The sequence below is a fragment of the Drosophila novamexicana genome, unplaced genomic scaffold, assembly GCF_003285875.2.
Source record: "Drosophila novamexicana strain 15010-1031.04,08,12 unplaced genomic scaffold, DnovRS2.1 tig00000108-arrow-pilon, whole genome shotgun sequence".
NCBI lineage: Eukaryota > Metazoa > Arthropoda > Insecta > Diptera > Drosophilidae > Drosophila > Drosophila novamexicana.
The window spans coordinates 1,844,732-1,861,465 of record NW_020824772.1 but is presented as its reverse complement, the minus strand read 5'-3'; the positions used below and the strand labels follow the sequence as shown (position 1 = coordinate 1,861,465).

Genomic DNA, 16,734 nt, shown 5'->3' with positions numbered 1-16,734 from the left:
AGTGGGTGTGTGTGGGCCAAGTATTTGAAAATAACATAAGTATCTGTGGCCAAAGAACTGGCAGCTTCTACTCCTATATAAAGCTGGATTCGAAAAGTTTCAGCGTCGTCGTCGTCGCCGTTGTGCAATTCCCAAAATGCGGCCCGTGTGTGCATTTAAGCCACTTTTACTGAAACTTCACATTAATTTCAATTTGCTGCCAGTAAAAGTTTTTCATGCACGTCCGCAAATTGCTTTTGGGGACTAACAGACGTGTGTGTCCCTGTGTATGTGTGTGTGTGTGTGAAGCATATGTAGCAGAACTTTAACACTTTGCGGCCAAGAGGTGTTCCATATACTATATGCCCTTCGATCTGCGGATCCCAAACGAATTGGCGACAAAAAAGGCATAAAAGAAAAGCAAGATTGCTTCCGACTGATAGATACCCTGTGCTAAACCCCAAGCTGTTGTTACAAATATTCAGACTTCTTTCTGTACGCATATTCTACAAAGGCATGCAGGCATGCTTCTTTTTCCCTCCTGTGCCTATAAGAAATGCATTCTTGAACAGCTTCCGTGCTTATGACCTGATGCTTACGATGTTTTCAGGTTTAGAAATATAACCTATAAAAGTGCATATATACCAAATCGCTAAACTCTTACTTTAATTATAAGATGTTTTCCATATGAGAGCCTACCTAACAAGTTAGCTTGATTGTCTCAGTTTGTCGCCCTGGAAGAGTATGTAGATTATGCTTGGTGGGTTCGAGCTTCGAAGATGCCTGCTTCTGTATGTCGCAGACACCCTTTTACCCATTCTTCGTGGGTTCAGCGTATAGTAAATAAACAAAATTGTGGCTTGGCATTTCACTGTTGACTTTGTTTTGCTTGGCGTCGTTTTTTTTTGTTGGTTTTTTTTTTGACCACCCAAAAAATGTTTCGCGGAAAGCACAAGGCAAACACACTCAGGCACACACACACACATGCACACAGGAACACATACACACCGCAGCGAAATACGAAACGTGCTGAAATTTGCTGGCATTGCAAATGAAATCTGAATTCTTAAAACGAAAGAACGCCACCTTCCAAAAGACAGACGCCCACATGCGGCAAAAATCTGTTTGACGTGACATGGAGCCAGATGATGTCGCCATCGCCCACTGAAGTATCTGCAAATCAAGTTCAGCTTCAGATAGAAAACAGCAGCTGCCTGCCATGAAATCATGCAGCTTGACTGATAAATTTGCAGCCTGGCAGAGAGCGACCCTCATTAGTCTTAATAGTTAAACGAGCAACTACCCGATGCGAATGCTTGAAAGCAGCCCATTAATGAGCTACAGTTAAATTTTATAAATTGGGCCCAGTTCGTATGCATATGAGGCACACACCTTTAAGGAGCTTGTCTTTGGGTCAACAAGGATGTGCCGCTCCCAGCTGAGTTGTTCGTTTGGACAGGCTTAAAGCTGGGCACATGGCGCACACTTGTCGCCTGTCTCCTTTCTTGGAGCTGGCTGCCTTGGCCGTTGGGTTTCCTTTTCGCTTTATAGTCCTCGTTATTTGCTTGCTGTGCAACTTGTGAGCTGCGTTTGCTGCTTGTCTGCTTTATATCCTGCGGGATATGCAAACTTATTAGACAAGTTTTGCCCCGGCCCGAACTGCGAGTTGTTCGCCAACTCTCGAGTGATAAAGACGCACCGAATGCCAAACAGCACAAAACATTTTGTGCGAGTCATTTGCATATGGGCTGCACCAGTGGAGGGGGCAGGACCAGTGGGCAGGGACGGGCACGGGGACGAGGATTGGGGGGGTCTGGCAATGAGGTACAAGTTAAGATTGAAAAGGTTCCACAGAGTCGTGTTGTTATGCTACTTTGTTATGTGCCACAGATATGTGACTATAATTTTGATCATAGACTGTAATCGTTTATTGTCTTATTTTTGATTAATATAACTTAACTTAGGGATTTTTCTTATTGGCGGGTCCTACCACCTTTGTGTGTGCTAAAGCTTTAATTGCTTATCACTTTTGTTTGACTCAGAAGCTAAGATAATACCTTCTTTTTCTTTCTTCCTTCTTTTTCTTCTCCGTTTCCTGTTTGTTTTTCTTGTTTGATTTTCATTTTATGGAACTCTGTTTTAATTCTGTGACTTATCTAAAAGCGCATCTACACCAGATTTCCTTTACAAGTCTTCAGACCATATTTTTTGTCACTTTTTGCCATTGACGTTTTCAACAATTACAAGTTAATCTGTTTGCTAAATGGCAAAAATTCGAAAATTCTATCTTAATTTGGACTTGTTTAGATTTTAAGAGTTGCCACGTATTATTTCACGGATATTAGGTATTTATTATATGTATAATAAACCGCAAGTTATCAAGACTAAGACATTAAACAGCTTACCTCGGTAGACTCTGACTCCGTAATTGAAGAAACTAATCCATTCAATATCACGCTTAAATGCCGTTTATATTAAGCAAAATATATATCAATAGTTTTTGTACAGTTTTAAAATAAATGTAGCTATGTGAAGTTGAAATATTTGTGAATTTGCTTTAGGACATTTGCACCATATTGTAAAAATAGTATTTAATTTCTACGTGTCCTTGATGTCAACAAAATGCAGACAATGTTGCCACAATTCCGCCGCTTGACAAGTTCAATGTGTTTGCACCTGACAAGGCATTTTCTGCTCTCTGGTCCATGGCTAACCTCGAGATGCCTGGCACAGGCAGGCACCGCGCTAAGATGGTAGCGGACCACCCAATGGGATTTGGCTTTTTGCAAAACAAACAAAACGTCAGTCAAAACTGGCAAACGGCGCAAACTGTGCCGCGGGCGAATCGTGGCGGCCAAAAAAAAAAGAGAAAAAAAAACCACGAGAGAACGACTATCAATGGCATGTCGAAGATTAAATACCCTTGCGGAGACAAGTCCTAGAAATGTCCTAAGAAATGGCAAAAGCTTGTTACAATATCAGCTCTATAATGTTCCCATTTCAGATTTGTTTGGAGAAAAACCAAACCCTTAAACAACAGCAATGTTTTCTACACGGAGCCCAAGCTAATACAGACCCATAGATATAGTAGTACGATGTTGAGGAATCTCTTGAATTTGTACAAGATCTTTTATAAACAAAACCGTTGTTCATACAAGAACTTAACTTTTGACTGATGCACATATAAAAGTTATATGATATTCTGGTTCGATCCGTGCGATAGACAGATTTATGACGAAGAATATATATTCTTTATTATCACCGTCTATGCGCTATATAGATCGTGATAAAATTGAGATACCCTTTACTAGGGTATTCAAATAATGCTGCATTGCATTTCAATGTTTCAATCTTGGCTGGCATAAATAGCCGTGTGTTTATGTTGGCAGCACTTGAAAAGCGGGCAGCTCGACCCAGGACCACCCACGGGCTGATGTGCTGCTGCTGGCTGGCGCCCCTAAAAGGGCAAATTAATTACAATTAAAAGTTTTGCCGGCCCAACAACACCTTGGCCAATAAAATTGAAATTTATGGGTCACACATGAGCTGCTCCAAAGAAGCTGGGCGTCTTGGAGTCGAGCTGCTTTTATTAATTGCCAAGCTGAGCTGAGCTGCTGCCTGTGGTCGGGACGTGGGCTTAAGGAAATTTGTCTTACTCTCGAGTGGACCACAAGCCAAGATGCACACCTCCCGAGCACAACGACCGCCCACCCGCCCGCCTGATACATTTAACTACTTAAGCTATTATCCGCAGCCCTAGAAGGGTTGCCCATGTGCTGCTGTTGCTGCTGCTGCTGCGGCTGATAAATTTACAGTTTTTGGTACGAAATTTAACCGTTTCTGACAGACGCTCCTGTACTTCACCTAAGTGTTGCACACTGATAAGACCAAGGCTCGGAATGTGGGCGGGTCGCGGCACACATGTGCGGCGACCCCTGATGGAAACCACATAATAATTCTCGAGAACAATGTAAGCGTCAATTGTGCATGGCTATGTGTGTGTGTGTGAGAGTGTGTGTACTACATGAATGTGCGTGTGTGTGGGTGTGGATATGGATGTGGGTGTATTCAGGGCCTGGCCATGTGGGTAGTTTCTTTGGCCATGCGCCACGGAGACGTTGCCCACATTTCTGCAGATGTAAACGTCAAGGGACAAAGGCGAGGACGACGGCACATGCCACACGTCAACTCGAGAAATTTAAATTAAAAACCTTTTTGCATAAAATGCTTTTGCTGTTGTTGTTGTTGTTGCAACATATTGCAAGTGCCACATGCAGCGGGCGTCTTTACATAAGTAACAAACAGCAGTAACTTAAATACGGGCTCCTGAGATCAGAGATAAATTATTTTAGCAATAGAAAACATTTACATGTTCATGATAAAATCGCATAATGAACTACGGAACACAGTTTCAAGTATTTATACTATCGAAATAAATGAAATTTCTCAGGACTGAACTAATATATAACAGATGTGTGATAATAGCGAAGCTCGAGAATGCTGAGTTTAATAAAAATATCTTTGAAAACAGAATAAGTAGCCATATAAGGCCCTACAATCCGACCGACCTTTCCTATAGCAGCTATATGATATAGTGGTCCGATGTTGATAAGACTCTGCATATGTATGGACTTCATAGTGGAACTAAAAGTTTGTGTAAAATATCATCATAAACAAAGGGTTTCATTCAAGAACCTACTTTTGACCGATCTATTGTATGGCAGATATATAAATTGTAGTCCGATCCAGACAGTTCTAACATATGATCTGCCTGCAACAGGAAAAGGGACCATTGCAAAGTCTTAAGACGAAAGCTTTTAAACTGAAAGGCTAGTTTCCATTAAAGACTTCGAATAGACGGACATGCCTATATCAACATAGCTATGGGGTCGGAATGTCTCCTTCTATATATTACACATTTCATGACTAAATAATAATACCCTCTACAAGGGAATAAAAATGTATACTAAATATGATATTTGAGCATTAACATTTCGATTCGAGCTCTAGTTAACATCTTTTAATAAAACAAAATAATACTACTGGTTATTTAATATTCACTTAAAGAATTTCGTTTAGGATTACTTTTACATTTTTTTTTTATCATTGAAGTTTTTGTATCATACCAAGAAATTTAGTTGCAGCAAATGACAGGTTTTTTTTTAATTCTTATGCATTTTCGGGTTCGGAATGTTGTTGAGTTTGATAAACAAACAATTTATGTGAAATTCATGTGTGCGATAAGCTGGAAACAAGGCGAAAGAGGAAGAGCATTGGGAAGAGCGGGATGGCGAATGCGATGCCTGAACCAAAATAAGCATATTTTTCTTTCTTTTTTATCAGCAGCGAAACGCATCTGAGTATTTCATTCAGTGAACTGCATAAATCTGCTTGAGCTCCAATATTTAGCCAAATGCCTATAAAACTAAATCAGCTTGGCTCGTATCTGCCAAATTCTTTAGCTCGATTGTGGCTGCTGGTTATTTTTTTTCCACATATGCTCCGTTGACGGCGCCAATTAATTTGTGTGCTTAATTCAGCTAATTATTCCAAGCAATAAAACTCTCAATAGATGCGTAGATTGTGCGGGTTGTAGCCGGGGGGAAAGACTTGAGGAATTGAGCATGAGTGGAGGCACAAAACCGACACCTAAGCCATTGGCAAGAGCCCAGAGCCCAGTGCGGAGCACGTGCCAGACAAGGACAAGGACACGTTCAGTTACACTTTTAATTCAATTCGCAAAGGTTCCTTGGCACTGCTCGTGCTTTTTTTATTTTGTTTTATATCTGTTATTTTTTTTTTTTTTGTATTTAGCTTAAGAGCACAAATAAAAATCGAAATAAAAGCAAGGCGACATTTAAATTCAAATTGTTCAAGACGCTGACGAAGCTGCCGGCGCCACACGTCGGATTAATTTTATGTGCGCCAAGCAGGAGCAGCTCTGGCTCCGTCTACGTCTCCGTCTCCGTCTCGGTTTTTCGGGCGCTGCCTTCCCTCGGTGGCGTTCAATTAGAGTCCACTGGCGGGGGTGGAGGCGTCGCTGGGCTATTGCCATTGGCTGTGCGAGCTGCCATGCAATTGTTAAAATCGAATTAAGCCACGGTGTCGCATACTTTTGATCTCCTTGACGCCGCCAACGTTGCCACAGCCAATGAAATGTTGCAGATGTCCTCTACCCCGCCCGATACCAATTGGCTCTGTCTCTGTTCCCGTCTCAGCTACAGTCTGCCAATGTCCTTACATTGTCCTTGCCAGTCACTGGCAATGCCCGTTGCTCTCACCAAGGTATCTCGACCCTGACTCCCAGCTACATCTCCGACTTCCCTGCGATTGCGATTTCGGTTTCAATTTCAGTCGCTGGCGCAAATGAAATTAAATGAAGATTAGTCGTGTGCTCGCTCCCAGATTATTCCAAGAAATAAAAATCTTCACGATACGAGTGTACTCAACCGCTGGGCTGGCTGCTCCATCCGAGTACTCATTATTTTTTCGTTTTGTCTGCTGGCAGCGGCTTTTGCTTTTATTTCATTTGCCTTTTTATGGCGCTTGAGGTGATTTGCCCAACTTCGCTGCCCTCCATTAGAGCCGGGGCGTGTTTACCAGTTCGAAAGAAGCATCGTCTAAATCTAAGCAAATCACAAGCTACATTTGGTCCGCAAATGATGGCTAGCTTTTGGCTTTAGCAAGTCTTTGCTAGAAGTTCACATAGTTGACAGAGTTCTATATTGTTTGAAATGCTATTTAATATAAGATTTTCTTAATGTGCCCGCGAAAACTCGAATGACACCTTAATCATTGCTGAGAATCAGAGCAACTACGTTGAGAGTATATGTTAGTCAGGCATTCCTAACTCAGACACTTTTTTGTTGGGCGATAAACAATAGCTCCGTCAATTTAAAGTCATATGCAAAGATTCATCTTGATAGCTTTTAGGTTAAGGGATAAGTTGGGATCGGAGAGATCGGAGTCTTTTTCACAAAAAGCGTTGCATATATCATGACAAAATTATAAATCTTTCTACAAGGGATATGTAATGCTCGTTCAAATGTGGCTTATGAGGTTTTTTATAGCTATCTCTGACAAAGTAGTTGCAATGCAATGTAGCTTACATTTAAATGAGCGTTTTAACTTGAAAGCAGTCGTTGGTGTCTGGGATCATATTTACGTGTATTTGGTGTATTCTTGGTTTAAGATCGATCTGTTTGACAAAATTTGTTTTGTATTTGAAAGACAGTAATATGCTACACTTGATTAACCCTTTTCACGCCTTGGCCAGCGCCTTCATCACGTGTTCAATTAAAAGAACTTGTCATTAATTGCCAACCAATTTGCTTTCATCACATCACACAACGGCCGGACACACTTTCCCGCGGCTCAAGAACTTGATGAGCAGCAGCCGTTGGTGTTGACATTTTTTGCATATTAATTGAAGACAAGGCGTCGGCCGCTAACTTGGACTCGGCTGTGTTCTTTTGGTCCACCCTTGGCTTAATTTGCGGTAAGTTCATTAAGTAATAAAACATAAATTTCATTTTTTTCCAGTTTTCTGTTTTGTTTTTGTATTTTGTTCTTTGGCACCCCATCAACGAGTTCTTGGTAATTTTTTTTTTAATGCTTTGCATATTTTTTTAATGAATTAATTCTGTTTTGGATATGCTTTTTTTCGGTTTTGTTGATTCACCGTTCAGTGGACTTTGATAAAGGCGCAAAGTCGTTGGCGATAAAAAGGCCAGCGCGACGCAACGGGAAAAGGGAAAATGTTAAAAATTTTATAATTTATGCGAAAAATATTATAAAAAAATTTATATAAAGCGCAGAGGAAAGCGGAAAACGTGTTTTCATCAAACTTTGACTGAACGACTGTTAATTATGCGCTCGCCGCAAAACTTTTCTATCAATTTTTGTTGATTTTTTTTTTGTTTGAGAGAGAAAGAGAGAAACTTGTTTGTATTTTAGCGCTAAAAAACATGTTTTGCATCCGAAAATGAATGTGATATATTTTTCCCATTTAATTGCCTCCTTTGGGCATGATAAAAATATAGCATCAAATTGCGACATCGAGTCGTAAGTGTTGTTAAAGCGTGTCGGGGTCGGGTTCTTTTCTGAAATGTTGTCACTTTTTAGTCAAATTTGTTAGAAATGTTGTTGCTATTGTTGCTGTTGTTGTCGTTGTTACTATTGCCGCCTGTTGACATATGTGCCCGCAAATGAGCCGTGCAATTGTCGTCGTGGCCTGGCATATTGACAGGCTCCGAACTGCGCTTCATTCTAGTCGATGCATTCAAGATTGAAGTGCACTCCTCTCGCGGGAATCGTCTCAAATTTCCGACGTGCGCGCAGCTTGTGACTGACAACTATTCGTCTGTTTGTCTGTCCAGCTGTCTGTCTTTCTGTTTGTGAGCCCCACTGTGTATTTGTTCAACTTGCTGAACATTGCCCCAAGTAGTCTGCCTGATAGCGTGTCGATACATGTGCTATTTGGAAACACAGGCAGAGTTGTTTACACTCTACAACAAACCGATATTTTTAATGAGTCCAAGATTGATTTCATTTGCTACCAGAACATGCTCAGTTCTGATCTGCCTTGGAATATATTCTTATTTGTAACTATGCATATACAACAACACATACATAACTCTACTAACATAACACTTAATATCAAAGGAAGAAAACCTGTTTACTTGCAATCGGGAGAATCGCAGAATATATTGAAATCATGTATGTATGTTTATGTTTTCCAGCTAAAAATGTTCAAATCCATGTTGAGTAGTGTACCTCTGGTAAAAGTGTGATTGTGTGTAGGCTTGTTGACAAACAACTATTCGTGTCTGAATGCTAATGAATAGTTTTTGCTGGGGCAATTAGTTAAGCTACCTTGGGCATACATAGCTTAGTTGAGTGAGGCACGAGTTAGAGTTCTTAACTAAGTCAAGTCTTATCTGTCCACGAGACATGCATCAGAGCTCTTATCAGTGACGCTCACATTTAACCCATGAGCTTACGGAAAGAATATGCATGCAGCCCGTTGGCCTGGGTTATGTATAAAATTGTGAGATCATTCCCACAGTGCATTCTGTTCCCAACACTCAAAGCACCATGTTGCATCTCTCTACCGTTTTGCTGCCGTTGCTGTTGCTGCTGCTCGCCGCGCTGGCCAACGCTGAGGTTGTCAACTTTCATCCCTGCGCGGATACTGTGGATATGTGCACCATTGATCAGGTGCGGGTAGAACCGTGCGTTCAGGCGGAACGAAACGCGGCCTGCCACATACGTCGACGCCATCCGTCCAAGATATCCTTCGAGTTTACGCCCAAGTTCGATGCAGACCGTCTGGAGGCCTCCTTGGGCTGGGTGAAAAGTGAAACGGAGGAGCTGCCTTTGGTTACCTTGGATCGTGAGGCCTGCAAGGCGACCACCTGCCCGGTTAGGGCTGGCGTTCAGCAAACCTACACACTGACTGCGCCCGTTGAGGCCAAGTTCCCCCTCAGTGCCTATACCATACGTTGGGCCCTGACGGATCCCGTTACCTCCAAACGGTGCTGTTTCACCCATGACATCAAGGTGGTGCGCTAATTCTAATACAATACTAACCAACTACATACATACTAACATATATATAGGAACGAAATTTTATTATATTGGTGTAAAACTCTTTAATATGACAATAAAAATTAAAGTATGAAAATACGTATGGCTTACTTGCAACCATGAGAATCGTATAGAAGGGCAATATTTCTTTATGTTAATATGCAACGGAAAATAAACTTGTTCAGCGTTTTGTATAAGAGAATTTATGACTATAGCTCGGGTCAAGGAATTCTTTTTATTCTTGTGAAACTCTATCGAATATATTGGATTCAAACTTGAGTATTGTTTGAAATGCTTATAAAAAATTAGTATCTACTCGTCACAATGCAAAAATTATTTATGACAATTTTTAATGCTAGTCGAAGGCCTTGATCAGCCCAAATAGTTATGTTATTGAAATCAGATTAAATATACTGGGGACATTAAAAATATAATTTTGAAAACTTAATTGACTAAAACTCGATAAAATAAAGTACGATCATGTATTTCTTAAGATTAAGGCGACTTTTTCAGCTGTACTTGTTCAAATACATGTTGAGTAGCGTACCTCTGACAAACGTTTGAGTGCTTGTCAGCCTATCGACAAACATATATTCGTGTCTAAATGCTCATAAAGAGTTGTCGCTGGGGCAATTAGTTACGCTACCTTAGACATAGCTAAGTTGAGTGGCATATGCTCGAGCTCTTATCTCAGTCCAGTCTTATCTGTCCACAGGACGTGCATAAGAGCGCTTATCAGTGACGCTCACAATTCACAGTTCACCTATGACCGGGTGATAAGACGTCGTAGGCAGCTCGTGGGCCTGGGTTAAGTACAAATTGTGAGCTCATCCGAACAGCGCATTCAGTTTCCAACACTCAACTCGCCATGTTGCATCTCACTACGAGGTTGTTGTCGTTGCTGCTTCTGCTGGCTGCACTGACCAACGCTGAGGTTGTCAACTTCCAGCCCTGCGCGGATAGTGTGGATACGTGCACCATTGATCAGGTGCGGGTGGAGCCGTGCGCGCAGGCGGAACAAAACGCTGCTTGCCATATACGCCGTCGCCGTCCGTCCACGATATCCTTCGAGTTTACGCCCAAGTTCGATGCAGACCGTCTGGAGGCTTCCTTGGGCTGGGCAAAAAGTGAAACGGAGGAGCTGCCTTTGGTTACCATGGATCGTGAGGCCTGCAAGGCGACCAGCTGTCCGATTAAGGCTGGCGTTCAGCAAACCTACACACTGACTGTTCCCATTGAGGCGAAGTTCCCCCTGAGATCCTACACCATACGCTGGGCCCTGAAGGATCCCGTCACTTCCAAACGCTGCTGCTTCACTCATGACATCAAGGTGGTGCGCTAATGCTAATCCGAGTGCCATGTGGTGCAATAAAATGCAGTTTTTTTGCTCTCAACAATTATGTGCGTTTTTTTTGTTGTTTTTAATTATTTCTGAGCTTTGTACCTCATTTAGCTTATGGTACACTGGGGCATTGGGAATGGGACAAATATTGCGTCATGGTTATCAACCTGCGAGGCTAATGAAATGCGCCCAAGGCCCAGCTGCGGGCAGCATTAAATCAACAGGGAGTAAAAAACTTTGATTGAACTTTTGGGTGCCATAAAAGCAGCCACCTAACCCCGCCCACAACCTCCAACCGCCTTCAGTCGCCCATTTTTGTCTCGGCTACTTATCAGCGTCGTCAAACAATTAAAAATTGAGCACTTAAGTTGTGGTCATAAAATCATTTGTTTTTCTTTTTATTGTTTTTTCTACATTTTTGGTTGTTGTATTGTGTTGGGTTTTCTCTCAGTGGTGGAAAATTCAAATAGCAATAATTTCAAATCACTTTTCTCTTGGTTTTTTTTTTGTTTACCTAAACGAAAAATGTTTACGCTTTCGTGGGGCTGCTCGAAATATTAGACGAGGTTTCGGTTCCCGGGCAAAAGAAAGCTGATAAGCACAGCATTTTGATCCCCAACCACAGGAACAATAACAACAACGACAATAACCGTCACATCGATAACAACAACAACAACCACAGCATCCACTTGAGTAAATAATAAACAAAGCAATGACATACAAAATTATTGAACACGGTTTTTTTTTGTTCAGTCTTCGAGGCAAGTTTGTGGCGCGTAACATTTAATAATTTATGTGGAAATGGAGATTGTAATCGGAGCAGCAGGCCATTCAGTCGAGTGCGCTATTCTCGCTGTACTTGTAGCCCAGGACATAGGGCGTCTTGGTCAGCTGCGACATGATGCGGCACTTGACAGTCTCGAAGCACTCGGTGGCATCCACATAGAGCACCTCGCGACGACGGCTGAGATAGGCATTTAGCGCGGGCTCACTCTTCCGGAACTGATGCATCTGATAGTCCAGATAGGTGATGTTATCCTGCGGACTGGGCCTATAGCTACGCATCAGCAGGCGCATGCGTGCCATTTGCTCATCAATCTGAAGGAAGATCAGGCGATTGGGCGGCACGGTGAAGCCCTCGAAGAGCTCGCGTGCCTCGCAGCGATTGTTCGGATAGTTGAACAATATCCAGCCACGATGCAGTGCATCCTCCTTGAGCAAACGCTCCTGTATTATGTTGCCAACGGCTTCCGAAAGTTCATAAACGTTTAAGTTTTCTATACCCCGATTCAGCAGTTCCTCATTCTTATTCCGCACAGATCCATTGATGTGATGATAGGCTAGGACATCAGCATCTATTATGAGCAGATTCCAGCGCTGAGCCAGCACATGGGCCAGCGAACGCCTGCCCGAGCCGGCTCGTCCATGCAGCACAATACGATGAAAGAAGTTCTTCGGCAGCTGATAGAAGTCACCAGCTACACCCAGATGAAATGCATTCATAGCCTTCGTGTAGATGTCTTGGGCTACGTGCCTTATGTTCTCGCCCAGCCAGCGACGCACATTCTCAATGTTGTGCAATGTCGCTTCCGCCAAGAGGCGACTCATGATATCCAACAGCTTGTGCTTCTCAATGTAAAACATGTAGGAGGCGCTGAATTCGACAAGCATGGCCTTATCCATTTTGGTGGCAGAGGACATGATTTCAATATTAACTCAAACAAAAATAACCGATTAAATATTGAATGTCTATGGGACTAGGGTAAATAACTGCAATGTAAATTTTATAGTTTTTATTTCGTAAAAATCTTATTGAAATTGTATACTATGCTTGATGATAAATGGATTTGAAAATAATTACTAGGCTTTCCTAGAATGATTAGCTTTGTTCCTTACACTGGGCGAAAAATATACTATTATTTCAAATGAAAATTTATTGGAATTTCAATAATCGCATGGTTTTCGGAATTGCTGTAATGCCCAGTTTGAATAGTCAGCCTTTCTTCCATAATTTGTTTACAAATTATAAAATTCTTAGCGTTAATAATCATGAGATGCATTTTTTAGCATTAACCTTGCAAAGCTTCATAATGGTACATTTTATTTAGAATTCCTCATATATCCTTGTTGAGAATCTAAGATACATATTTTTGTTTTTTCTTTATTTGTTTCAAGAATCGGACAACCACAGCCAAACTGGCATAGATAATAAATATCACTTCTGGCTTGCTAAAGTATAGGAAGTTTGAAGATCCGGAAGAGTATATTCTACTTGGTTGTTGGAAATTATTTTTTTTCATTTCCCGCTTCGAAGACATTTGTTTGAGATGCTGTTAATTCTGCAAGTCGGTGATTATCTCTCATTATATGGCCATAAGGGCCATAAGCATAGAGCCAATTGTTGAAGAGTTGCCACATTCATTGCACATATTAATTACATCCGTTACATTATTAGAAAATGGCGCGCACTTCCGGCTAAAGGCAAGCCAAGACTGGCTAAAATGGCCATAATGGCTAATGTGTTGCCAGGCGTTGTAAATTGGCATCATGTAAGTCCTTACACATAAGCTGGTGACAATATTTTGCTGCGAATTATGACAGCTCTTTTGTCTGAGCGCGCACATTAACAATTTAAAAAGTTATCTTGGCCTCGGCTTGGCTGCTCTTGGCCCGAAGGAGGTTTTGGTGACGCTGCTAACGGCCTGCAAAGTGTTGCCAAATGGCTGTCATACTTTATATTGTCTTATGAGACATGCCAGGGCATGTCCTGGTCCCGGTCCTGGCCAAGGCACTCGCTAAGCAAAAATGCAAGCATGCCACAGAAGACTCTGCTGCATAGTCATAGCTATAACGAGTATTCGCCTTGCTGTTGTTGTTCTTGTTGCTTCTCATTTGTATAGAGTGGGCGGCTAATAAAGACTGGAATTCTATGAAAAATTGTTTCCTGTTGCTTGCCTGGCATTGGCCAACGTCTTATATGGCCATATTGTAATGCCAAGTATGCTGTTAATATCTTTCACATACTAATATTGCTTAGTGCATTTGCTTTTCGGTTTACTTGACCAACAGCAGCAGCTGCTGTTGCTGCTGCGAGTTGCTCCAGCTTTAAGCAATCATAACAACTGCAACATCAACAACTACAAAATTACTCTTATTTTAATAACATAAGGCGCGATATAAAAATCTGAATATGCATATGAATCTGAATGCTGTTGGCTGTCGCCTGGCACAAAGCGCAACTTTTTAATTAAAGCCAAAGTCAAAGCAAAAGCAAAAGCGACTGCGAATGCGAATGCGTTGGCCGCAGCGGGCGACAGCTTTTCAGAGTTCCTCAATTTTGTCACATTTCCCAGAAATGTGCTAAATTACATTTCATCACATATACGAAAATGTATCCGTTATAATCATCCAAAAAACGAACAAAAAATAAGTAAGAAATTAACTATTAAGGAGTACCACGACTATGGATACCATGTACCCAAGCCTTGAGTGTCCCAAAACATTAGTTATTAATCCATTGCATAGGGTTCTTAGATAATGTGGGCTCTTTTTGTTAAATTAAATGGCTGCATATCATTTAATCTTAAGGATAGACTACTAACTTTCTTATAGATAGACTACCCCTCATATTAATAATAGTAGTGTTATTATTTTTGCTTTTATTATAATTATTGTATTACTTTCATTAATTTTTTAATAATTATTTCTTTTATTTGAATATTAGAGAATGTTAAAAACTAGCCAAGGCATCACTTTATCTCTATGCGCCTGGGATTCGATGCTAGATATTATGTATACAATAATTGAAAGATGTATTGCTTATTATTATTATATTAACATGCATGCAATGCATGCAATAATTGTGAGTTATATGTAGCCAGTGTATTTCCTCTATATATATATAGTATGAGGCAACCGCCTAGGCTATCGAAAAATCTGCACCGAAATGCATTATCTCAACTTTATGATACCTCCATTTAACCCATTTTTGTTACAGGGTATTAAAAAAGCCAAAAACAAATATATGCCACAAGCAACGCTGCCGTTTGACGCAGTTTCGCTTATCAGAAAACATTTCATATTTAAAAAAAAAAAGGGAAAAGATTTCGTAGCGGTTTTCTATCCAACAGACGCTCTGATTGAATGAAGCTGCGAAACGAGCACACGCAAATGCTCAAAGCGGGCTACCAGGGGCAGCCCTAGGGGCAGCGAGGGGCTGCGGCTAGGGCAGGGAACATAGAAGACTCATCGGACGGCGGCTGATAAGCGAAAAAGTGACGGGCTGTGCTTGGCACTTGGCACTTGGCACTTGGGACTGGGCACTAAGCCTGCTGCGAGCAGTAGTTAAAACTATGCCTCGTTTAGATTGCTGCGCACTTAAGTTGCCGTTTTTCATGTTGCCGCACGTTGCAACTGTGGCCGCAAAAAAAAAAAAGAAATAAGAAAGAAAAGGGAAAAACTTTATCGCATTGCTGAAAAGTCAGCGGCCTTTTGAGTCAGCTTGGCGGCAGTTGCATCTCTACGTCTGCGAGCGTGTTATCTGGTCGCTTGTATCGGCACACACACTCACACCCACACACACAGACACTTCCTGCGGAAACTGCGTGCAACGTGTGGCGCAGTCACTCGTCTTGCGTTTATCAATTTCTGAATTGCGTCGAGGCGAATTTATCAGACAGACGCCTGCATAATTTTTGTGCTGCGGTTAAACGCAAAACATTCAACAATTAAAAAGCGTTTTTTCCACTGCGTGCCACACAATTGCCAGTCAACGTCAAACATGATTCCCTTGTGTGGCAAATGCCTCACACCCCTCCAAAAAAATGAAAAAAAAATGAAGCTCAGCCACACATCAACAAGCAGTCAATGTCCACACCTCGATATTTGCACCAGCACCGAGGACCTTTCAATCCTTCGACAATTTGCCATTGGCTGCCAATATTTTTGTTCATTTTTTGTGGACATTTTTTTTTTTTGGCTTCCATACTGTGCAGCATACTTTGCAGCTGCGGCACGTGAGGCATTGTCCTGCGTCGTGTGCGCTGGTTGCCTTCAATTATGCAACAATTGAAAAATTACGACGTGCACAACAATTTTTTCACTGCGATTTGTTGAAGGGTTGCCTTAGCTCCGGCTGCCACCTCCCACACGGCAATGACAACAGGTTTTAAATTTGTCACCACAACAAACAGTGGCAACGACAACAACAACAACAACAATAAAGACAACGACCACGTTGTTCATGACAAACGCCAAATGATGCACAAATTTAATTACGCAATTTTATTGGATTAACAGCGAACCTGAATGTGGAGTAGCTGCCCAGTCACTGGCTGCGCCATGGCGCATAAAAACAAATTTAAATAAGCCGCACATATACGCAGATATCACATACGAACACGCATTCATACACCCACATGCGCATATGTGTGTGTGCGAGGCAGCTGTCCAGCTCAAACCCCAAAGATTTTTCCATCTTTACAGCTTCTAGTCGCGTAGGTGAGCCGTAAATTTGCGCGCCATTGTTGTTGCTGTTGTTGTCGTTGTTGTTGTTGTTGACGCCAATGTCGTGTGTCCTGGCCACATGGCCACATGGCTCTGGGGTTTGGGGCTGTCCGCCGTTATCTTCCTTTTTGGCCTTTCACTTATGCAAAACGAAACATTTGAAAAATATGTTGGCAGGATAAACAGAACGGCAACAAAGTGCAGCTGATGCCAGGTCTAGGGCAACAGTTTCAGTTCCAACTCCAACTCCATTTGCACTGACATTTTAATGAGTATGCAACGTGCAGCATGCAACTTGCCCCTGCTGTCCAGACAAGGCA

The 16,734-nt window shown here is 41.7% G+C and overlaps 3 protein-coding genes across 3 annotated transcripts; 2 read left to right on the top strand and 1 right to left on the bottom strand.

Moving 5' to 3' along the window:
- The first annotated feature begins 9,054 nt into the window (after positions 1–9,054).
- Positions 9,055–9,666, top strand: LOC115771841 (MD-2-related lipid-recognition protein-like). The gene has a single exon (XM_030717723.1). It carries the CDS (start codon positions 9,076–9,078, stop codon positions 9,550–9,552), a length of 477 nt encoding a protein of 158 aa, XP_030573583.1. The 5' UTR covers positions 9,055–9,075; the 3' UTR covers positions 9,553–9,666.
- A 741-nt stretch (positions 9,667–10,407) lies between these two features.
- Positions 10,408–10,964, top strand: LOC115771831 (MD-2-related lipid-recognition protein-like). The gene has a single exon (XM_030717711.1). It carries the CDS (start codon positions 10,436–10,438, stop codon positions 10,907–10,909), a length of 474 nt encoding a protein of 157 aa, XP_030573571.1. The 5' UTR covers positions 10,408–10,435; the 3' UTR covers positions 10,910–10,964.
- A 669-nt stretch (positions 10,965–11,633) lies between these two features.
- On the bottom strand, positions 11,634–12,739 carry LOC115771843. Its single transcript, XM_030717725.1, has one exon. It carries the CDS (start codon positions 12,608–12,610, stop codon positions 11,741–11,743), a length of 870 nt encoding a protein of 289 aa, XP_030573585.1. The 5' UTR covers positions 12,611–12,739; the 3' UTR covers positions 11,634–11,740.
- Positions 12,740–16,734: the final 3,995 nt, after the last annotated feature.